This window comes from Rutidosis leptorrhynchoides, chromosome 6 (assembly GCF_046630445.1).
Source record: "Rutidosis leptorrhynchoides isolate AG116_Rl617_1_P2 chromosome 6, CSIRO_AGI_Rlap_v1, whole genome shotgun sequence".
NCBI classification, from domain to species: domain Eukaryota; kingdom Viridiplantae; phylum Streptophyta; class Magnoliopsida; order Asterales; family Asteraceae; genus Rutidosis; species Rutidosis leptorrhynchoides.
In genome coordinates, this window is record NC_092338.1 from 7,847,357 (window position 1) to 7,872,952 (window position 25,596).

Here is a 25,596-nt window from a genome sequence, read left to right on the forward strand (position 1 = left end):
TTATCTTTGTAAAACGTTATCTTTTAATGAATGCAAATCGGTTTTCAAACAGCATATAGTGTTTGACCTTGTGATGATCCTGTTGTTGATGATCTGTACATGATGGTTTTGTACGGGGCGTCACAGTGTGAGAACCCCGACTTGGTTACAGGTATATTCACTATCAACAATCTTTTATCTTCTGTCCTATTTGATACTGGTGCCGATAGAAGCTATGTATGTAGACACCTTTTCAATAAGATAAATTGGTCATTAGTTCCTTTAAAAGAAAGTATGCTTGTCGAGGTAGCCAACGGTAAACTTGAAAAGGTTGACTAAATTGGCCGAGGAGCTATTATTAACATAGCTGGTGTGGATTTCGAAATTGACTTGATACCTATCAAATTGGGAAGCTTTGACGTGATTGTCGGCATGGACTGGTTGACTAAAGTAAGGGTCGATGTTATCTGTGGAGATAAAGCTCTTCGTATACCACAAGGAGATGGTGAGCCACTGGTTATATACGGAGAGAGATGTAGTTCGAAACTGAACCTCATTAGTTGTATGAAAGCGCAGAAGATCATGAAGAAAGGACGACTTGCCGTTTTAGCACACGTGAAGGCTTTAGAATCAGAGGAGAAGAGTGTGAATGACGTGCGAATCGTGAATGAATTCCCCGACGTCTTTCCGGAAGAGTTGCCTGGATTACCGCCACCAAGAGCAGTGGAGTTCCAAATCGATCTAGTTCCGGGAGCTGCACCCGTAGCTCGTGCGCAGTATCGTCTGGGACCTTCAGAACTGCAAGAGTTGCAGAGTCAACTGCAGGAATTGCTCGACCGAGGGTTTATCTAACCGAGCTCGTCGCCTTGGGGCGCACCTGTTTTATTCGTGAAGAAGAAGGATGGATCCTTCCACATGTGTATCGATTATCGTGAGCTGAACAAGATGACGATCAAGAATCGATATCCTCTTCCCCGAAATTGACGATCTTTTTGATCAGCTGCAAGGATCAAGCGTTTATTCTAAGACCGATTTGCGATCAGGTTATCACCAATTGAGGGTGAAGGAGAGTGATGTGATGAAGACTGCGTTTAGAACCCGCTATGGTCATTATGAGTTTCTCGTGATGCCATTCGGTTTAACCAACGCACCTGCTGTATTCATGGACCTCATGAATCGTGTCTGCAAGACATACCTGGATAAATTCATTATCGTCTTCATAGATGATATCCTCATCTACTCCAAGAGCGAAGAAGAACATGAGCAACATCTTCGGTTAGTGCTCGAACTCTTGAGACAAGAGCAGCTTTATGCCAAATTCTCCAAGTGTGAATTTTGGCTGAAGGAAGTCTAATTTCTGGGTCATATTGTGAGTGATCAAGGTATCAAAGTTGATCCCGCCAAGATCAAGGCTATCAGCATGTGGGAAACCCCCACTACTCCGACTCACATCCGCCAATTTCTAGGTCTTGCCGGTTATTACTGAAGGTTCATTGAAGGTTTCTCTTTGATTTTGCGTCCTTTGACTGCGTTAACTCATAAAGGGAAGAAGTTTGTTTGGGAAAAAGAAAAAGAAGCAGCATTTCAAACCCTGAAGCAGAAGTTAACCACCTCACCTATCTTATCTCTTCCCGAAGGCAGTGACGACTTCGTTGTGTACTGCGATTCTTCGAAGAATGGTTTTGGTTATGTATTGATGCAAAGAACGAAGGTCATTGCCTATGCATCTCGTCAACTGAAAGTCCACGAGCGAAACTACACTACTCATGATCTCGAACTTGGAGCCGTCGTCTTCGCATTGAAGCTGTGGAGACACTATCTTTATGGAACAAAGAGTACTCTCTTTACCGATTACAAGAGTCTCCAACACATCTTTGATCAGAAATAACTAAACATGAGACAGCGTCGATGGATTGAGACGCTAAACGACTACGATTGTGAACTTCGCTACCATCCGGGCAAGGCCAATGTTGTAGCGGACGCCTTAAGTTGAAAGGAGAGGACGGTACCTCTTCGCGTTCGGGCTCTGAACATCACCATCCATTCGAACCTCCACAGTCAGATTCGAGTAGCCCAAGAAGAGGCTCTCAAGGAGGAGAACATATCTCGCGAATACCTGAACATTCTCATCTCTAAATTCGAGGTTAAGGAGTCTGGACTCCGATGTTATGCCGGAAGAATTTGGGTACCTCGTTATGGATATCTACGGAACCTTATACTTGATGAAGCCCACAAGTCGAGATATTCGATTCATCGAGATATTGTTATTGTATTTAATTGCACTTTTAATTATCGTACTTTTTAATTATCGCACTTTTATTTATCGCAATTTCATTATCGTTATTTACTTTACGCTTTAAATTAAGTTATATTTATTTTTAATATTTTACATTAGATTTTAACTGCGACTAAAAGTTTTAAAATCGACAAACCGGTCATTAAACGGTAAAAAAACCTCCTTTTATAATAATAATACTACTTATATATATTTTTGTATTTTTACAAATATAGTTTTTAAATATATAGCGTTAAGCTTGTTTAAAAGATTCCCCGTGGAACGAAACGGACTTACTAAAAACTACACTACTCTACGATTAGGTACACTGCCTATAGTGTTGTAGCAAGGTTTAGGTATATCCCATCTATAAATAAATAAATAAATATCTTGTGTAAAATTGTATCGTATTTAATAGTTATTTCGTTGTAAAAATAATACTATTTTCTAGTACACCTCGCACACATCAAGTTTTTGGCGCCGCTGCCGGGGACTCGGCGAAACGCTATAATTTTAATATATATAAACATATTTGTATATTATTTTTAGAAAAACAATATAAAAAAAAACGTTTTGCATTCGCCGCGACTCGCGGAGTTTGTTGCCAGCTTGGATCCGCACTCGCGGAGTTTGGCCTGACACGCCTGATCAACCTAATTCAGCATTAATTACGGAGTATTAATTATTATTATTTATTTAAACCCTAATTACTTTATTATTATTATAATTTAGTTTATTTTTTATTAATTAGTTAAAATTAGTTTTAATTAGTTTTATTAAAATATAAAAATTAATACTTTTATAAAATAAATAAAAATAATAATATTTTTTTATAAATAAATAATTTTATCACTTTTTATATATTTTTATATTTCGTAACTTTTTAATCATTTATTCGTAATATTTAATTTTTATTGTTCGTAGCTAGTTTTAAGTTTTAGTTTTTGCCGTAGTTTATTTTTATTTCTAGATTTTTAGGCTTTGCCGTAAAAGCCCTTAAGTGCTTTTTCTTTAGATTAAAATTTAGGCGCTTTAGAATTTTGCAACGCAGTTTTTAGATTTTAGTGACTAATTAAGTTATTGCCGTTTTGGATATAGAATTCCTTTAAGCTTTAATACCTTTAGGCGCAACTTTTTAGATATAGTTTTTAGACTTTTAAGTTTCGACGTTTTTCTTTCTCATTTTTATTTTTCGACGTTTTTCGACGCGTACTCTTTTTCTTTCTTATTTCTCGACACGCTAGTTTTTAGGACTTAGAAATTTTCTCTACTTCTTCTCTAATAATTCCAAACAAAAAATTATTTTAAGCGGTTAAATTGATAGACATCCAAATTTTCTGCTTCGTAGTAATAGTTGGATTTGTTAGTGGCTGAGTTGTGAGCTTCCGATTTAAAGGGTTCTGGCTCCCTGCTGCATCTATTGGCTATTCGAAACGTGGGCAAAAGCAGAAAAGTCTATTAATTTGATAACTTATATAATTTTTATTTTTATAACTAATAGGATAATTAAGTAAATGCACCACATTGTAGCTAAAATTTAGTAATAAGCGCATTATGGAAAATCTCGAGAATATTTTGGAAACTCTTTATGACATCCGAAATCAATTTAATCAATACACTCAAACGGGTGTTGATGACAATTCGTTCGGTCAATCTTTGATCACGAATGACGAAACAATAACTGGTTGTGAAATCTGTGGAGATTATCACTCAACATGATAATGTTATTATTACGTTCCTATGGAAAATTATGCACCCATAGAACCTGAATGGAATGATTATGAGGAATACAATTCAAATTGGGATTATTCCCAAGAATATATCCAAACTCAATAACCAGAAGACGAGGAAAATTATGTGTCTGAAAATTCTTTAGATAATATGAAAATCAAACTCGAAGAACTCGATGCTCAAAATGAACAAATGAGAGAGTTTGTAAATCGGCAAGCTGAAACCCTGTCAGATTACACACCTGTTGATCTGAGGAGTATTGTGCAAGAAAATTTCATATCATCGAATTTTGATGAATTCGAGAGCTCCGAAATCACCAATTATCCCGATGATACTTTTTATTCAGTTTTACCAATTTCACAACATATCGACACATTAGCCTCTACCGACAAAATCATAAATCCATCAATGGATGAAGAAGAAGTAAGGGTGACAAATTGGTACTCTTGGGAAAACGATAACGTTGAAAATTTTACCCCCGAGACCAAAGTGGAGGAACCAATGAGGACCGTTAATGAAGAAGAATTTGCTTCAATCCAGCCACAACCTTCCAACCTAATATTCTCAATAGATGAGTCATCTACCGAAGATGAACTACGAGCTGTAATAGATAATGACACCTCGGATTTCACCAATTGGGTAATAGAGGTGAAACCTTTGATCCCGAGAATGAACGGGAGGAAATGTTAGGAATTGTCCACCCTATAGAAATATGTATATCGGTGTATATCGATCCATTTGACCAAGAACCAGAAAAGAGACATATCCATTTACTAAAAGCTACACTTAAAAAAGAATTAAGTAGTGACGATCGGGTGGTTCTAAACTTTAAACCCATTGATATATTATACACCACCCGAGATGTAAATAACTGGCTCACTATTCTAATTCGTGGAACTTATTCTACCGACTTCACATGTCGTCAGCTAAGTGTGGGGAAGTTTAACCCCACTTAATGTTAAATTAGGGATTCGGGTTAGTGCATAACTCGTTAATAAACATGCATGATGAGTAAGGGTAAAAGACGCATTTTCAAAAATTAGCAAACAGTTCAGAAAAGCAACCATTCTTGAAGAAAAACATGTGTGATAAAACAAAAGGGAATGAACGATGAGGCGCGCCATCTATCATTCGACGAGCTTTGTAATTACAAAATAGGTATTTTTAATCACTTTTCTACACTAATCACCCTCATGAATTTATAATTAGAGTCTGATTTCATGCAAATGAGGGCATTGCATGATCTTAAGTGTGGGGAAGGGTTATAAATTCTCTCGGGTTTATACTTGGCTTATTTTCTAAATATTGTGAAAATTTTAAAAATTTTCAACTAAATGAATTCAAAATCATGTTTATACATATTTATGAACGATAAAACTAGGTGTTAATGCCGAAATTATTGTTACCTCGGAAAGGACATAAATTGAGAAACAACTAAAACGCTTGAATTTATTTATTAAGATATAAAAAGACGCATGAAAAAAGCCAAGTGTGGGGAGAATGTACCAAGTTATTCAATTAAAAACTATCTATCACATGTTTCTGTAAAGTTATTGCAGGTGCTTTTGTTTTGGACTAAATTAACTGTTTTACCCGATGTACTGTAATATATTTGAAAGAGAGATGGATCTACACGATGAATCAATTCCATCATTAAAAGGAAGTAAAGTCTTCCAAAAAAGACACACGCTTCTTGATTTAGGTCAAGAAGTTGTCGTCCAGACCAGCTGTAGGTTGACGAAAAATCTAGAAAAGTCATCTCTAAAATCAGCAGAAAATCCACGGACCTTAGCATCAAACAGGGTCGCCATGTGGTCAGACTTATCCTAACCATGAGAGGATTTGTCTCGTAAAATGGGGAGGGCGCCGTGCAAATTAGCTTAATAAGACTAATGAATCAGACCCCCAGAAAGGATAATCTCCTTAAAGATCAAAAATCAGCTTTTAAGACTGATATTACTCAATCTTTGATATTGACCTTAAAGATTGAGAATTACAAACTCATGGAATTCAATGATATCTAAACTCGAGCTTGAACGAGAAAATATTTTGATCAAATTAAAACCGATTTGTTTTCTGAAAACCTATTTTCAATGCGTTCATTACCATTGAACGTAAAATCCTAGGAATTCACCTGGAATTCATTCGGTCACCTGAACCAAATTGGGTGTCAACTGTAAGAACGGTGGTTGCATAGCATGGTCGAAGACAGGACCTTGTGCCAGACCGAAAAATTATAGGATGATCTTTACTATTGCTCCTACAAAGGATAGTACTAGCATCCGACACATTTTTGGACCATAATCAAAAGCATGTCACGGGACATTGCCTTAACAGTTTCTTGTTCATCGCTTTCCTTTACAACCGGACGGTAGTTTACCGAAAGGTAATATACGGGACAAGTAAACTGGACGTGTTGCTTTCCTAATACAAGGTTAGCAAGTGGGTAACACAAAACCGCAAATGTTGAGCTAAAATTTTCAAATATGAAACCCACAAAACAAACAAAAATATTTTGCAACACCGGTGAAGGGTTATTCCGGAAAACTTATCTAGGGTAAAAACTAGATTGAATTTTCAAATGATCAAATGTTTTCATAAAGATCCAATTTTCTTAATGGATCTAAATTTTTATAGTCATGTGGGACTGTAAACCACATTGTTACTATCATTGTTTATACCACTTTATCAAAATTACTGATGTATAAAGTGTAAGAATAAAAAAAGTGATTCGAGTGAAGTGTGATTTAATTTCAAGTTCTGTATTGCTTGAGGACAAGCAACATTCAAGTGTGGGGATATTTGATAGTGCTCCAAATGAACATATATGTAGTAGCAATATCCTTCCAATATGTAAAGCTTTTAGTTGCAATTGTTCTATTTTTATGTAATATTCGTTTAAATAAATAAGTACAAAGACAAAAGGCGAAAATGAAGATTTGAAGACGCAAACGTCCAAAAAGCTCAAATGTACAAGATACAATCCGAGTGGTTCAATTTATTGATGAGAAACGTCTAAAAATGACAAGAGTACAAGTTGCGGAACGCAAAGTACAAGATATTAAATTATACGAAAGGACGTTCGAAAATCCGGAACCGGGACCTGAGCCAACTATCAACGCCCGACGCAACGGACTAAAAATTATGAGTCAACTATGCACAAGAACATAATATAATATTTAAATAATTATATAAATTATTTATATATTATATATATTTAAATAAAACGTCGACAAGTAAAAATCCAAAAGTTGGTGAGCTGGTTCAGGGACCTCCGCACTCACGGAGCTTTAAAGGGTAAAACCTCCGCACTCGCGGAGCAGTCAAAATCAGAATTTCCCTATAAAATGAACGAGCTTCTGCCGAGTTCTACACCCCATATCCAATCTATCCCTCTATATAATTAATATATATATATATATATATATATATATATATATATATATATATATATATATATATATATATATATATATATAATATAAATTAGTTTAGTTAATGTAAAGGTTATTTTACGGGTTTTGAAGTCGAAGTTCTGTTCGTGTAACACTACGCGATAAATAATCAATGTAAGTTATGTTCTCCTTTTTAAATTAATGTTTTGTACTTAAGTTATTATTATGCTTATTTAAGCCGAAGTAATCATGATGTTGGGCTAAAAATATTAAAATTGGGTAATTGGGCTTTGTACCATAATTGGGGTTTGGACAAAAGAACGACACTTGTGGAAATTAGACTATGGGCTATTAATGGGCTTTATATTTGTTTAACTAAATGATAGTTTGTTAATTTTAATATAAAGATTTACAATTAGACGTACCTATAAATAACCATATACACTCGATCGGACAAGATGGGCGGGATATTTATATGTACGAATAATCGTTCATTTAACCGGACACGGGAATGGATTAATAGTTAATAGATTTATTAAAACAGGGGTGAATTATGTACAAGGACACTTGGCGTAATTGTTAACAAAGTATTAAAACCTTGGATTACACGCAGTCGATATCCTGGTGTAATTATTAAACAAAGTATTAAGACCTTGTTACAGTTTAAGTCCCCAATTAGTTGGAATATTTGACTTCAGATATAAGGATAATTTGACGAGGACACTCGCACTTTATATTTATGACTGATGGACTGTTATGGACAAAAACCAGACAGGCATATTAAATAATCCAGGACAAAGGACAATTAACCCATGAGAATAAACTAAAATCAACACGTCAAACATCATGATTATGGAAGTTTAAATAAGCATAATTCCTTTATTTTCATATTTAATTGCACTTCTAATTATTGCACTTTTATTTATTGTTATTGTATTTAATTGCACTTTTAATTATCGTACTTTTTAATTATCGCACTTTTATTTATCGCAATTTCATTATCGTTATTTACTTTACGCTTTAAATTAAGTTATATTTATTTTTAATATTTTACATTAGATTTTAACTGCGACTAAAAGTTTTAAAATCGACAAACCGGTCATTAAACGGTAAAAAAAAACCCCCTTTTATAATAATAATACTACTTATATATATTTTTGTATTTTTACAAATATAGTTTTTAAATATATAGCGTTAAGCTTGTTTAAAAGATTCCCTGTGGAACGAACCGGACTTACTAAAAACTACACTACTCTACGATTAGGTACACTGCCTATAGTGTTGTAGCAAGGTTTAGGTATATCCCATCTGTAAATAAATAAATAAATATCTTGTGTAAAATTGTATCGTATTTAATAGTTATTTCGTTGTAAAAATAATACTATTTTCTAGTACACCTCGCACACATCAATCTTCAAGAACACTTAAAGGTTCAAGCTTTCTAGCTTTACAACCTTGTAACTTGTGTGAAATGGATCCAAGCTCTCTAGCTTAGGGTTCCATCACCTCATTTGACTTAGATTGTGCTATTACTTGTTGAATTAATGTAAAGTTTGTAACTTTAGTTGTTATTGTGAATTGAAATTGTGTTAAGACTAAGGATATGATGTAACCTTGGTTCATCATCCATCTAAGACTCATGAATGAGTTGTGTTCTTACTTGGTCTTAACATATTGTGTATTGATGGTGAATCTTGGCCAAAAGTGATGCTAAACCATCAACGAGTTGTACACTTGAAGCTACAAGCATCAAGGATGAGAACCGTGATGAGCATCAAGCACCAAGAACCCCACCAGAGCACTTGTCCACTGATTTTCGTATCTGATCAGACCACCTGGGCTACTATAAAGTTGATTTTCAGTTAGTTCGGTTCGAGTAGATGATTTTCCGTTTAGGCCTCGTCTTAATCCGAGTTACGGTTTAGGATTTATGGCCCTCCGATAGTCACTACACCCTATTAACGTTGTGCTGAAATTTCTGACCTACTCGCACTTAAACCGTTGCCACGGTCAAACGAAGAGGAGTTAGGTTCTGAAAATTGGTAAGCTGTTAGGGGACTCATATACGGAGCCATATCCACTGACCATGCATCTTTTTGATTTATGTAGAGGTCGTAGCAGCTGACCGAAGTCAGCCTATTGTTTTGATCTCTATTCTCGTCAAACTTACTTAGCTTTTATGATGATGAATGATGATGATGATGATGATACTTAAACTTATTTTATGCACTATTAGAATTTATAAAGACAACCTACTGACCTAGTAACATTTGATTTAGGTTGACAACCTTTCGGACCGACTTACTACTTGCGTACTTTCATTACCGACTTTACCGCTTTTATCACTGTGAGTTATAGCATCCCTTTTTACTTTAATTATTTTGGGACTAAGAATACATGCGCTTTTTACGTTTTACATACTAGGCACGAGTACTTAAACTTTATATATGTGTGGGTTAAACAACGGCATAAACATTCCCCTTAGCACGGTAACGTTTAGTCATTGGTTTTTGAACCGGTGAACGCGAATCTTAGATATGGATCCATAGGGTTTGACATCCCCACTCGGGCTAGTCGCGCTAGCATTTAACGGGTGTTTAATACTTCGTGAACATACGCACTCGCCAAGTGTACTTTCAGGGAGTTATAAACATTAAGTCTAGTTACCGGATGCCCACGTTTATGCATATACTTTTCATACTGTTTCGATACGCTGTTGCAGCACTGAAATCTCGTGGCCTATCTTACGTTACTATTACAACTTAAACTATAGCTCATCAACATTCGTGTTGACTTTTTAAGCGTGTATTTCTCAGGTGCCTAGAGGTTTATTGCTTCCGCTGTTACACTTGATGTCATGCTGTTATTAAATTGCTATTAAGGACCTGCTGTATTAGTTATCCGCTGCATTACTAGAGATGTCTCAAATTATGAAACTTATGTTTTGCATTCGTAAACTTATGTTATTTTGGAACAATGGTTTGTAATAAGTCTTATGACATGTTATCTTTGTAAAACGTTATCTTTTAATGAATGCAAATCGATTTTCAAACTGCATATAGTGTTTGACCTTGTGATGATCCTGTTGTTGATGATCCGTACATGATGGTTTTGTACGGGGCGTCACAAAAAAGCTAAAAAGCTTGATCCTTTAATGATGATGATGATGTCGAAATTAAAGAAGAAAAGGAAGAAGAAATAAAATTCAAGAACTTACAATTTTAGTGTGAGAAAGACTAGAGAGAAAATTAGAGAGCAAGTGTGTGTAAAAATGAGAATGAGATCAAGTGTGAAATGAAAGAATTTAATGACCCGTCCTAAACCATCTGGACGAATACATTATATTTGGTTACATCGCGAGGTACTTGACCTCTATATGATACATTTTACAAACATTGTTTTCGTTTTTAAAAGACAAACTTTCATTTCATCGAAAGTTGACAGGCATGCATACCATTTCATAATATATCTAAACTATAAATGACTTGATAATATTCTTGATGAACTCAACGACTCGAATGCAACGTCTTTTGAAATATGTCATGAATGACTCCAAGTAATATCTCTAAGATGAGCAAATGCACAGCGGAAGATTTCTTTCGTACCTGAGAATAAACATGCTTTAAAGTGTCAACCAAAAGGTTGGTGAGTTCATTAGTTTGTCATAATCATTCATTTCCATAATTTAATAGACCACAAGATTTTCATTTCCATTTCTCATAAACATAATCTCATATCAGGCATTTCGCACGGCATAGAGATAAAAATCATTCATATGGTGAACGCTTGATAACCGAACTAACATGATGCATATAGAATATCCCCATCATTCCGGGACTCTCATCGGACATGATAATCGAAGTACTAAAGCATTCGTAACCCGAATGGGACGTGTCAAGGTCCATAGATCTATCTTTAGGATTCGCGTCAATTAGGGGCCATTTCCCTAATTCTTAGGCTACCAAGCTAAAAGGGGCATATTCGATTTCGATAATCCAACTATAGAATGTAATTTTTGAATACTTATGTCTATTTCGTCAAACATTTATAAAAGCAGTGCATGTATTTTCAGTCCCAAAAATATATATTGCAAAAGCATTTAAAAAGGGAGCAAATGAAACTCACTCTACAATATTTTGTAGTAAAAATATTCATACGACGATTCTGAACAAAGCAGGGTTGGCCTTGGATTCATGAACCTATATAATTTGTATATATATTAACACACATAATCGTAATCGAATAAATATATTTATTATTTTTAATAATATACTTGTTAAATTATTTGTTATATAGATATAGATATATTTAATTTATATATTTTATTTAACTAGTGTTTATCTTTCATTATAACATATTAATAATAATAATAATTTATATTAGGGTTTATATATGATAAAATATATATGTACTTATTAATTGATATATTTTATATATAGCTTAGTTACTATCTTGTTAATAATAAAATCATAGTGATATGTGATATTAATATCCTTATAATGTATTTTTATATAAAAATATCTATTGGTAGTAATACTAATAATAATAACTATGAATATAACAATTTTACTACTAATGATAATAATGATAATAATAATAATAAAGATAATAAAAATAATACTTAAAAATAATAACGATTAAGTTTTATGATTTTTACTTATAGCATCCATATTTATCATGTCCACATAATAATAACGTTGTTTTAAATACTTAATATCTTAATTATAGCATTAAGCGTAATCACATCCATATTACTCTTATATATAACATAAACGTTTTCATGAGCGCAACAAGTTTATATCTATCCTTATCAATATCATATGTATTTACATTATATTCTTTTATCACATCCTAATTAATCATAAATCTATCTCTTCTTATATTATTCATGATCTTTAATTATAATACATAATCATAACCATATTTACTTTCATCTTAATAGTTCTAAATCTATATTTTCTTTTATATCATATTAGTTAATAATCATGATAATAATAATAATAATAATAATAATAATAATAATAATAATAATAATAATAATAATAATAATAATAATAATAATAATAATACTAATTGATAATACTTATTAGTGATAATAATAATAAAGGTCATACTTTTCATAACACTTAATAATATTATCAATAATAATAATTATAATACTTAATAATAACAATAATATTAATAATCACAATAATATAAATGTTAATAGAAATAATTTTTAATAAGGAAACTACCTTTAAAAAAAACTTGTTCTAAAAAGAATGCCCCGAACCGGGCTCGAACCCACGACCTCCCGCTCACTCGTCAATTCCCTTAACCACTGGTCCGATTATGTTTCTCCTGATATAATCTCAACCCAATATCATTTAAACCGTATTATTTGTTTCCCATTTCTCATTCTTCTTCATTAATACGAATTCAACCAGAGTACCAATTAACAATAACACGTTATAGTTTTGATCTTAGGATTTTCAACTAAGTATAATCGATCTACACAGGTTTCATTTATTCAATCAAACAAACAAAAAGATAAAAAAAATAATAAAAATAAAAGAAAACTGTCTGTTGTAGTTCATGATGAACTTCAAATCGGTTTTTGAATTCTATACAGTTTTAGGTTGTAGTTACAAAATGAATTTGGTAGTAAATTGTCTCTTTAAACTTTTCACATTATCAATTGAATCTGAAATATCAAAACAAGCTCGAATTCTTCAATGAACAAAACGTTTGACTTTTAAAACCCAAACTTTGACTCCAAAATTCTCGATTAATATGAGGAATTGGAACTTTATACTTTCTAGAAATATTGTTTAGAGTAATCCTAACAAAACTACATTAATACTTTTTGAAATAGAATCGAATTCGAGTTTTTGATTTAAATGAGGCAAGAACAGAGGACTAGTTGAGTTCTTGCTTTTTCTGTTTAAAATTCAATCGACCCAAACAGTTTTGATTGATAATTGATAATAATGGTGAAGTAGTTGAATGGTATCTGTCTAATATCATGAGTGAATTATTTATTTTATAGCAGATTACTCGACAGATTTTACTCAGGTAAAATAAAAATAAAATAAATAATAAAAAAAGAAAAGTAGATTCGTACAACCTTTAATTTGGATGGCTAACAAATTTTAATCTTATCTGGGATATAGATTCCAATTAGGTCGACAATTTATACAGAATGGATAGCGATTTGTTTAACTGATTTTGTAATTACAGGAATTTAACAAGAAATTAATAATAACGGTGTTTAATAATACTAATAACAATTACCTTTATAATATTTATATTAATTTCCTAATATATATCACTATATACAGCGTACATATATATCTCTGTATATATCTATATCATTTTATTTTTATTTTTTATATCCACATTTGTATATCTTTTAAATTTATTTCTAAAGATAAATCTTAAATACAACAATAATAATAATACAAATAATAATAATAATAATAATAATAATAATAATAATAATAATAATAATAATAATAATAAAATTGATAATGATATTAACTATTAAATGGTAATAATAATATTACTGATAATAATAAGAGATTGTATGAATTTTCTAGTAATAAATGCTATAATAATAATATTGATAAATAATCATTAATAATAACTAAATTTGTAATATTACCCCTAATCATAATAATATGAATAATAATAATATTACTAATAGTAATAACAATTGTATAATAAATCAATTGTATCAAATTTCATATTTATGATAATATTAATAATATTGATATTAACATTAATGTTAATAACCATATTTTAACTTGTATTATATATTATTAATTATGTAATATCATATATTATACAATGACTTTTATTAAATATCTATTATCTATAAATTACAAAATACATATAATATTAATTATACATAGAATAAATATATAGCTTCATTTTAAATTACGCTTAATTATTTTGTACTTTATTTTACATATTTAATTCAAATGCTTAACTTATATTTTATAATTTCAAATTAATATCTATATACTTACATTTATGTATATACATATTTATTTACAACAATTGTTCATGAATCGTCGGGTATAGTCAAAGGGTGATTGAATATATGAAACAGTTCAAAAATTTTGAGACTCAACCTTACAGCCTTTGCTTATCGTATCAAAAATATTAAATCGTATCGAGAGTTTGGTTTATATTTGGTCGGAAGTTTTCGGGTCGTCACAAAGAATAAGGCTTGTATTTATAGTGGTGGAGGTGGTGCTTTGTGTCTCCAAAACCGTAGGCTAAGGGAGGACAATGGGGACAACTTTTTGCTTTTTGCATGGTGGTGGTCTAAAGGTGGTGCTTGTTGTTGGGATCCCATGCAACATGTGTAGTAATGGTTAACAAAAATGCTAGTATGTTGGCTCACCTAAATGGGTTTTTGTCTTACATTTTAATGGGTCATAATTCCATTAAAATTGGGCTAACTTAAAAGTCCATTAGCTAGAGTAGGGTGGGCTAAGTCCATTAAGGTAAAAAGTCCATTAAGACTAACTAGTGTGCATTAGTAAATTACTAAGCGTAATTAAGCAACCAATAAGCCAAGTAATTGTCATTAGAAAATAACAATTAGTATTACGTAGTCATAATATTTCAATTATGACAAAAGTTTAACGTGTACAAAGTACATAGCTCGTTTTAAACGTCAAGTGACACTAACGGTCATAAATGCATTCGAGGATCAAGGTAAGTGATTAAACACTTAATTGTACGTTGTAAGATATTAACGAAAGTAATTAATCCTGAATAAAGATCCCAGAGCATAAACTAGCTCAGTACGCACATATACGCAAATTCGTGAAAGTATAGAGCACAAAAATATAAGTCGAAAAAGTCGGGTCGTTACAACAGCCGCGCTACGTCAGCTAGCATACGGTTATACACCGGATGTGTTTGATGAGTATCTTCAAATGTCTGAACGAGTTGGTCGGGAATCTCTACACAACTTTTGTAGGTGCATTATTGATTTGTATGCTAACGTGTACCTAAGAGAGCCTACTTTGCACGACATTCACCGTTTGTATGAAGGTCATGAAAGGATTCATGGTTTTCCAGGCATGTTGGGTAGTATAGATTGTATGCACTGGGCATGGGCAAAATGTCCGGTTGCGTGGAGAGGACAGTTTATGCAAGGCGATCACAGTCACCCAACTATTATGCTTGAAGTGGTCGCCTCGTATGATAATTGGATTTGGCATGCGTATTTTGGTGTAGCGGGTTCAAACAACGATATTAATGTGCTAAACACTAGTGACTTGTTCAACTCAATGCTAAATGAGGAAATGCCCGACGTTCCTTATCAAATAAACGGGGTTCATTACAGAAGAGGGTATTATTTAGCTGACGGTATTTACCCAACATGGGCGGCGGCGTTTGTTAAGGGATTTTCAAGTGCCGTTGACGAAAAACGTACTTACTTTACAAAGAAACAAGCGAGCGCTCGCAAAGATGTTGAAAGAACGTTTGGGATCCTACAAGGTCGTTGGCATATTCTTCAGCAACCCGCACGGGCTTACTAGGTGAATATAATGAGACAACAAATGTACACGTGCATTGTGATACACAACATCATTATCGAAGACAATGGATACAACCTTGCTGAGGATGATTGGGTAGTTGAGCCCGTTCAACATATACAATGTACTTGGATCGATAGGTGCGACGCTTGTGCAAGAAGAACAAGGGAGTTACGTGATAGAGAAGTGCATGCAGGCATACGATCTGATTTGGTTGAACATTTGTGGGATCTTCGAGACGACTTATGAATTTTATTACGTATTAGTTTATTTTATGAATTTTAATAATTGTAATGGTTTATTTTATGAATTTTAATAAATGTAATAGTTTATTTTATGAATTTTAATTAATTATTTTGTTTTTATATTAAACTAGTTGTGGAGCCCTCGCTTCGCGCCGGGGGCTCCGTTTTAAATGCGAGTTAAAAAAAAAGTGTTGTTCTATTTTGTAAAAAAAATAAAAAAATATTCGACATCTCATATTGAAGGGTTGTTCCTTTGTGAAAGTTGCTTTTTTTAGCGTTCGAGTTTTTTTTTTTTTAAAAAGTTAGTTGATCTGTTTTGTAAAAATAATATTTTTCGACATCTTTTGGTAGCATTGAAGGGTTGTTTTTTTTTTATGAAAGTTGCTTTTTTATCGTTTGAGAAAAAAAAATAGCACAGTAGTAGCGTGGTGAGTGTTATTATTCAATATTTTTAGTGTTAGTGATGGGATAAATAATATTTTAGAATATAGGTATAAAATGGGGGGGTTCGATTTGTATTTTAATGAAAGTTAGGGGTTGAGTGTGTGAAAAATAAAATATTAAATAGTACTATGGGGTTCGATTTGTATTTTAATAAAAGTTAGGGGTAGGTGTGTGAAAAATGAAAGATTAAATATTACTTTTCATAACTAATAAGACACATTTTGTCTATTAGTTATTAGTTATATTAGTAATAGTAATTAGTTAAATACAAAATTTAAAAATCAATTTAAAAAATAAAAAATAAAAAATGGACACTGAAATGGATACTGTGGACACCTCCATCTTACACATTGGTAGTCAATTTCAATGTCAAAAATGAACACTGAAATTGACACTGAAAAATGGACACGGACACGGGCACCCTGTGAGGTATATCGATAGTATTTGGTTGGTTGTGGATGGAGTTATGCATGTTGCCAAACGTCACTATAAAATCATGAATAGTCGTGAGCCCATGAGTCAAATCAAAATAGTCAATAAAATGCCCCTTTTGTTTCGTTAGCAACGTCGTCAATAACCTAAAATCAAAAAACATACATATACTCTTCGTAAATCAATTAATCGACTGATATTCAGTAATTTTTGAAATAAATCAATAAACATGATCTACCTTTTCTTCGCGGTTTTATTCATCGAAATGATTACGATTCTATTACTTCTATTCAAAACCCCACTCCGTAAGCTTTTAATATTAGGGCTAGATCGTGCGAAACGTGGCAGGGCACCATTGGTTGTTAAATCCGTCGGAGCCACCGTGTTTGTAATCATGATGTACAATGTTTACAGTGTAACCGAAATTCAAAGCCGGCCTGCTGACGTCACCAACCCCACCGATCAAATCATACTCGCTTACCATATGCTTGAAGCTTCTCTCATGGGTAATTTCGTGATTTAATACTCCAGTGTTTTGGTAATCCTGTTGTTGTGCTTGTAATTGATTTTAACATATTGTTTGTTGTTTGTGGAATTTGTTTGGTTTAATTTTACTGAATTTTAAATTAGGGTTTGTTATTGTTATTATTGAAAGCATCTGTATGTGATTGTGTTTTAGTTTATCACAATATTACTACATTTAATACCATTCCAAATCATTGTAGAAAAAGGTATTTAAATAAAGTGATTATATGCTGTTTAATATTAATGTTAGTCACTATATTATGGTTGATTTCATATATGTGAAACAAGTTGTGATAGTTAACCACCTGGTGGCCACCGAGTTACCCAATGAAGCACACCACCCGGGTTCAATCCTTGGCTATGCCAAATTGTTCAAAAAGGGAGTGTGACAAGAGGGTGCGCATAATGCGCAATTCACCCGGTACCAGGTCTCGTGCTCGGGGGGCTTGATTACCCGAGGTTTTATCTTCAATGGGGGAGCCAATGTGCTCGTTCATAGGAGGGTTTCCTTGCTTACCAAAAAAAAAAAAAAAAAAAAACAAGTTGTGATAGTCTGCCACACATCCAAACACTATTATTATCAGTCTCTGTTTTCAGTCTTGTTTCATAATATCGGCTTTGATGATTAGTCTTGGTATCATAAAAAACATAATCGCTTATAAGGATGAACTTTTAGAAGGGTGAACGGTCCGTATATATTACTAGTGGACTTGAATAGTTTGTGAAGTTGCTGTATGAACAGTTTCTATATCATGCAATGCATAACTATGTTTCACATCCAGATTTGTTCCTGCCTTTCTGGAAATAAACCTTTTTTTAAAGGCTAATACATTAAAAATTAACACACTAGAGAGAAGCTAGCAAAACAACGAATACAACCAATTGGGCGACGAGAGTAACCAACCTGGCAACCCAACTACACAGCCCAAAAGAGACCAAGTGCAACCCAGACACAACATCCTACACTCTACCATGCAATGCGCTAGCTTCTCTCTCTCTATAATTTTTCTATCACAATCTTCTTCAATTTCCTGCAGTCTTCAAGTCCTCAGGATCATGACCATTTTCTTCATGAAACAAACAATTTTTGCTATTGTTAACTGCATAGCGTGGTTCCAATGGAGGCGGTGGTTTAAAGGTCTTGTAGATGGCTTCCGTTGCAAGTATTTCCTTTGTTGTCTTTGACAATGATTTGATCGTTGCTTCTTCCTTTGTATTCAGACGCTATGCTTTGATCCAAATCGTGGCACTTACTGGGGCGGTGTTCAAATTTGTTTTGAAACTTGCCATGAGAGCCGCCCTGAGAACTGTTACCATGTCTCCTTCCGTTCTGTCCAGAAGAATTTCCTTGCCCGTTGCCCTTGTCATCCCGATCGGAGCGGTCCTTTCCTTTTGTCGGAGTTACGGCAGCATCAACGTACTCACTCTTCCGACCGAATGTAGTCACGGACCATGCTAACCGCATCCGCGAAGGTCTTGTGTAGTTTTCTTCTCATTCTTTGAACCAACGGTAGACATCTTCTCACAATGGAAGCTGAAATGAGCTGCGTTTCAGGTAGGTTCGGTATCTTTTGACACTTAGATGTGAAACACGTGATGAAACTAGAATTGTTTCGCGTGATTTCCGTTTGATGGAGTGGGCGTCCAAGTGTGTCAATTCATGATGGCGGAAGTTATGATACTGTTGCAGAAACTTAGTCCGCAAGTTCGAGAAGCTAGTGATGCTCGGAGGCAATTTGGCGAACCATTCCCTTGCGAGAGCTTGGAGTTGCCATGGAAACATGTGACACTCGGTAGCGCTATCTCAATGTTTAGTTTTGACGACATGTTCAAATTGTTGCATGAAGTCATCCGGGTCTGTGGTTCCGTCGCACACACCGAGAGTTAGCGGCGTTACCAAGACGACAGGTAGCGGGTGAAGAGCTATGTCTCTAGCAAATTTCTCCATGGTAGCTGATAGTTCAAAAGGTTTTTTTAGCATTGTTGCCCGCCATAGTCGCATACCAATTGTCCAATATAGATTCCACAACCACCGGCTGAACTACCGTGGCAGCCATCGACGCGGGCGCGTCCTGAACAGGGAGATCAATCAACAGCTTTCGGGCATCTGCATTTGCACTTGTGGATACGGAACTCCCGGAAGATCTGGTACCGGTAGTCATGACAATAGAATAAGCCGTTGGAGTAGTCTACACCGAAGCTTATTGCTGCAACGTAGCTCGAAGGTTAGGGAACATAGTATCTGCGTACCCCCAATCCTCTAACTTCTGATGACCTTCAGCAGGTGAAATTAGTTTCAGTGGAGTTTTCGTCGATCCATCTGGCTCTCAGCCAGGGGGCTTGAACTTGACCCTGTTGCGCCTCTAGTAGTTCCATTGCTTCAAGGTGCCTTGGATCCTGTAGAGCCATCTTCAAAATTCAGCCTTTCACCTTGCATGCGATCATGAAAAGCACCTCGAGGGGGAGTGGAATGGAGTAGGACCACTGTTAGTGAGATTCATGTCAGGATCAAGTAGGTTGTATTCAACAGTGGTAGCAAGAGGTGGCGTGGTGGTGTTCGAGATTTCTGCGATTTTTTGGTTGTTTGAAACAGAGTAATCACGCGGATGGCGCCAAATGATCGAGCCAAAATAACTCGAGTGCAATGTGGGGTGAAATAACTTTAACACTTTGGTCGGGAACTGTGATTAACCCTATATGAAATGTTGATTTCGAAAAGGGTGGTTAAAGCTATCAAGTGTTTTGAGAATTGCTGAATTTGCAGAGTGCGAGTGGTTTGCAGTGTGTGAGTGATTGAGAATTCTGGGGCGATGTAGATGTGTTTAACCCTTACCATCAAGGATTATTTGTAGGTGAAGATGGAGAGTAAATTGAATAAGAGTCAATCTTCTAGAAGATCGGCAGTTACTATGTACAGTCATCACCCACGTTCGCCACTAATAGCATGTTGACACGCGAACAATTAAGGATTTTTGAGACCAAGTCGTTTTAATCATCTGCCCACCTTACGCCGTGATGGAAGTACACTTCCGTAGTGTTTATTCCAAACCAATGCCAAGCACATTCAAAAACCTTCCATCATCAACTATATACTTGTACAATAATTGATTAATTTCTATAAGGTTTTTGTGAAAATAATTACGTACGTGACGGGAGGCACGTCACTAGTTAGTTTCTTAAATTTTCAGTGGGTTAGCAGATAATCATTCTTTAGATTTTTGCTTATTAATTTATGAATATTTCTTCTACTGGATATTTCTTTATAGAAGTAACCCCCTCATTTAGATTGGGGCCCATTTGAATGAAAATACCGAATGTGAGATCCAATCTTTTTGTTGTATCACGATATAGATAGATGATATCCCTGAAAACTTGGAGCTTATTTGTTTCAAATGTGCGTAAAAAATGCCGATACATATCTGCAATAGAAGATTTCTTGTGTTTCTTATTTGTTTCTACTTTATAGTTTGAAAAATGTAAACTTATTTACTCTATAATAATAATGACAACTGCTTAGTTATGCTGTGCATTTCTCAATATTATGAATTTTGATCACCATGTTATAATTCGTGTGGGACATTTTTTTTAAGATGATGACATAGAGGCTTCTGGTGGACCGTTGATTTCGGCTGAATAATAATCTTGTTAATTGATGCAGGATTCTCGCTTTTCTTGTCATTAATGATAGATAGACTACATCATTACATAAGAGAACTTCGTATACTAAGAAAGACCATGGAAACTGCAAAGAAACAAAACCGAGCTGCTGAAGAAACCAAGAACAAAGGTGCAGATGATGTTAAACTTCTGAATGATGAAATGTCTAAATTGAAAGCACAGATAAAAAATATGGAATCCGAATACGCAACAAAGGAGAAAGAGATTAAATCAGCAGAAGCCAATTCTGTTGCCCTGAAAAATCAATCAGAAGGTTTTCTTCTTGAATATGACCGTTTGCTTGCAGAGAACCAAAATCTTAGGGATCAGCTACGCTCCATTGATGAAAGTGTGTCTCATTCGAATGGAAAGAAGAATATGTGAGGTACCATTCTGTTTACGTTAAGGAAATATTAACGTGTTACTATAGACCATATGTGATTCTTAATATTTGGCATCTTCACTTTATGGACGTTTGCCGAGTTTTTGTTAAAATTTGTGTCCTGCCTCTTTAAGAAGTATAGTTACGTGTATTTTCTCTCTTTCGTATTTACAGTTTCATCTTATTCCACATTTGTCTCACCATAGAAGCAATACCATTGTTTCAGAAATAGAATCACGGGTCTCTAATACGTTGGATTGTTAATAACCGTAGCAGTAACTTAGAGCTTATTTGAAGGTTTACCATCAGTTTGCTTCTTTGGTTGTGGGGCATTTCTCTGTATTTCGTAGTCTTTATCATCCTAAACTATCAATCAACAATAAATTTGGACTAAAAGTAAACGGTCCAAATGGGTAAACAATAAGTCACCTTTTAGTAAAAAAGTTTGACTTTTATGATTATAACAATAATCTCTTCGTTATCATATATTTGAAACGCCCTTCTTAAGTTTCGCATGAGTTATCTGTTTTATAAATATGTGTTTGTGGGTCTACCTAACCCATATTGGCCCCGATAATAAAAATAACTCAACAGGTTTATAACTACCACTCATTTCAACTTGTTATATAAGTGGCCTATTTCGCCATCACTTATTTCAATCTATCTATAATAGAAACAGAAGAAAAGAACATAGGGGTCATCAGATTGATTGCCTTCCATTTGCCTTTCACTTTGCAAGACGTTATGTAACTTGGGAGACACTTCGTCTTAGATTTACCGTTAGCTTACTTGATCATTTAAGGAAACTTTTGTTGGAAATATAGTGTGTATTAGGGTAAATGTTACGTAGTAATTAATATAGAATCTGTATATGCTTCCACTCGGTGTTGTTAATGTGATTTAACGTACATATAATTCATCATCTGGTAAGGAGCACCCAATAGTATTGTTTGTTTTTCAGTATGTAGATCTTATTATGTCTTATATTGGGTTCTGGTGGCTGACGTTTTATTGTAGACTCTTTTGAAGACATGAACATAAAATAGTGTGTTATTTCGTCCGCAAACTCGCAAAGTTATAAATATGTTTCCAAGTGTTGCAGATATGATTAAATTATTTTGCATATATAAAACAAACATCTTAACTTTCATACATACGTACATTTAGATCAAATCTTCTTTACAGACATAGTCCGCTTATCTTCAGACACAAACATCTTAAAAGCAAACATCACCCAAGTATTTTTAGCTGTCAAATTGTGAAATCATTTCTTTTTTCCGTGTGATCTATTAATTTTAATATTAATTTATGCAATCTTTGGACTAGGCATTCATTCATGTAATGTTCATTTGTTTCATTGTAAGGAATTGCTTTGATGGACTTTCAGAACAAATTAAGCTTGAACGACATCATTGCAGCTAACCCGAACCCATTCAAAACTCGTGCCGTCAATTTCATCAGGAAACTAACCACAATATACTCCATAGACGTGAGAGTTCCTAAGATATTGCATTTATTTCTTTGATCTCCAAAAACAAGCTATAGACATCCCCATATTATATTGCTTCCACTTTACTTTGTGTAGTTGGTATCTCATGTGCTATCTTGGACCCTTTTATATGTCTCGATTTTACGAATAAATATATACGGAGTATATATATATATATATATATATATATATATATATATATATATATATATATATATATATATTGTTATAATTCAGTAGGCTTATAACTACCTTTAGTGATCTGGTTCTTGACTGTGGACTATTGATAATTATTAGAAGATAGAGAGAAAGAGAGTACATAGGAAAATATATCTCAAGAAGTGTATATTATGTAATATCACATGGTACATATTTATAGTACATATAATTACTATTCAATTTTGGATTCTTATGATAATTGGCAGCCATCACTTTTGACAAGTTCATAATACTCCCCCTTGGATGACAATTTATTTTCATTAGAGATCAACTAGTACTGCCTCGTTAAAAACCTTGCTAAAGAAAACCCAGTGGGATAAAACTTTAGCTAAGGGAAAAAGAGTGCAGCATAGAGTTGACTCCCCCTCAAGTAGACATCGCTGAGTCGTCACATCTTTTGAACTTGCCTTATGCCAATATTGTGAACGTATGTTTTGAAAACAGCGATTGACAGTGCTTTGGTATAAAGATCAGCAGAGTTGTTGATTGAACGTATCTCATTTTAATCTGGTTGTCTTTTACAAAATCTTGAGTATATGAGAAGAATCTGAGGTTTTCATCTGAAACTGTATCATCTAAATCTTTTATGTACAAGTTTAGCCCATGTGATTTGTCTACAGTCTCCTTCATGGTTTGCTCAAACCTTTGTTTCAATTCCTATTCCCTTTTAGTCTTTTCTGAGCCTTACCAACATACCATTCTTTTCCATCAAACTTATGACCGTTAAGACCGTCTATGGCTTTGGCACCTCGTCAGCATTTATATTTTGTTCTGTCACTTTTGATACTCTTCTTTCATTTGTATTATGCAAGCTGCATTATCTTCATAGTTGTTGGTGAAGATAGTTGTTGGTCTTTTATAGCGTTCTAGTCCACAAGAATCAATAATGATTTGTTTCATTGATCTCAATCAAACACATTTTCGAGTAGTTTCATATAATGCAATCACTTCGTCATGATTTGATGATGTTGCAACAAATGTTTGTTTTAAGAATGCCATGATTGTGTGGTACCTCTATTTAGGAATACATATCGAGTTTGAGATTTATCTTTATGAGGATTTGATGAATGACCTGCATATACATAATCAACCAAATCTTGTTTTGAAGCGTTAGAATAAAATAATTTTAAATCAGTAATTCCTCAAGGGTATCAAAATATCTGCTTGATCCCATTTTAATGTCTTTTTGTATGAGTTGAGTTAAACCTTGTCAACAAATTAACTGCAAAAGAAATGTCAGGTCTTGTACATTTTGTAAAATACATAATAATAACCCCAATTGCACTAAAATATGGAACTTCTGATCCGTAAAGATCTTTATAATCTTCACGGAGATGAAATGGATCAGTGTCAATATTGAGTGATATATCAACCAATGGTTTTGTATTTAAAAATGTTTTAAAATCTTTTCGGTATAAGTTGTTTGATGTACAAGTAAACCATTAGGCATGTGCTCAATTTGCAATCCAAGTCAATACTGATCTCTTTAGTTGTTCATATGATGTTATGATCATTGACATAAACAACTTACAATCACATATCCGGACATTGTTTTCTTAATAAGAACACATGTGCAAATGAGATTATTTGTATACCCTTTTTCTTATCAAGTAATCACTTAATCGGGTATACCATATGCTATGCGATTGTTTCAACCCATATAAAGACCTTTGTAGTTTAATTGAGTACATTTCTTTGTGTTTTGCATTTGATACTTCTGATACCTTAAACCCTTCATGGATATTCATGTATATATCACTATCAAGTGCTTCATTTAAATAAGTAGTAATAACATCTATGAGATGCATTTCTAAATTTTTAAAAACTGTTAGGCTGTTAAGTATCTAAAAGTAATTGCATCCATAACAGGAGAATAAGTTTTCCTCATAATCCATTCATGGTCTTTGAGAGAAATCTTGAGTTACAAGTCTAGCTTTATCTTGTAACCTCATTTTTTTCTCATTTCTTTTTCGGATAAAAATTCATTTTTTATCTCATACGTTTCACATCTTTAAAAGTGATAACGATTGATCCGAAAACTTTTCTTTATTCAGTGATTCTTATTCAGCTCGTATTGCTCCTATCCATTGAGTCCAACCATGTCTATTTTGACATGCAATGACATATTTTGGTTCTAGATCATCATCTTTATTCATGATGTCATTGTAAGATTATATGAAAAATTCTTATCAATATTTTGTCATTTCATTTCGGTTCCATATTAATGCATAATTTATTGCAATTTATGTATTTATATTTATCAATATCCTCTGCAGAAGGAATATT

General features: G+C 33.7%; 2 protein-coding genes across 4 annotated transcripts; both read left to right on the top strand.

Annotated features, from left to right (window-relative positions):
* The first annotated feature begins 15,311 nt into the window (after nucleotides 1-15,311).
* On the top strand, nucleotides 15,312-15,920 carry LOC139853406 (uncharacterized). Its single transcript, XM_071842801.1, has one exon. The coding sequence runs from the start codon at nucleotides 15,312-15,314 to the stop codon at nucleotides 15,918-15,920; it is 609 nt and encodes a 202-aa protein (XP_071698902.1).
* Nucleotides 15,921-17,145: 1,225 nt separating this feature from the next.
* LOC139853061 (uncharacterized) lies at nucleotides 17,146-22,520 on the top strand. Of its 3 annotated transcripts, none has more exons than XM_071842427.1 (3): nucleotides 17,146-17,544; nucleotides 21,222-21,605; nucleotides 22,276-22,520. In XM_071842427.1, exons 1-2 carry the CDS (start codon nucleotides 17,268-17,270, stop codon nucleotides 21,602-21,604), a joined length of 660 nt encoding a protein of 219 aa, XP_071698528.1. In that variant the 5' UTR covers nucleotides 17,146-17,267; the 3' UTR covers nucleotide 21,605; nucleotides 22,276-22,520. The 3 variants fall into 3 exon arrangements, with proteins under 3 accessions (XP_071698528.1, XP_071698529.1, XP_071698527.1); XM_071842428.1 differs by lacking the exon at nucleotides 22,276-22,520 and adding an exon at nucleotides 21,777-22,039; XM_071842426.1 differs by lacking the exon at nucleotides 22,276-22,520 and having other exon boundaries at nucleotides 17,147-17,544; nucleotides 21,222-21,758.
* The last annotated feature ends 3,076 nt before the right edge of the window (nucleotides 22,521-25,596 follow it).

Bases quoted from the DNA above. Each gene is read 5' to 3' on its own strand.
- LOC139853061 (XM_071842427.1), top strand. From the start codon at position 17,268: ATGATCTACCTTTTCTTCGCGGTTTTATTCATCGAAATGATTACGATT. The intron at 17,545-21,221 runs GTAATTTCGTGA...TAATTGATGCAG, and splicing joins GCTTGAAGCTTCTCTCATGG to GATTCTCGCTTTTCTTGTCA.
- LOC139853406 (XM_071842801.1), top strand. From the start codon at position 15,312: ATGTCTGAACGAGTTGGTCGGGAATCTCTACACAACTTTTGTAGGTGC.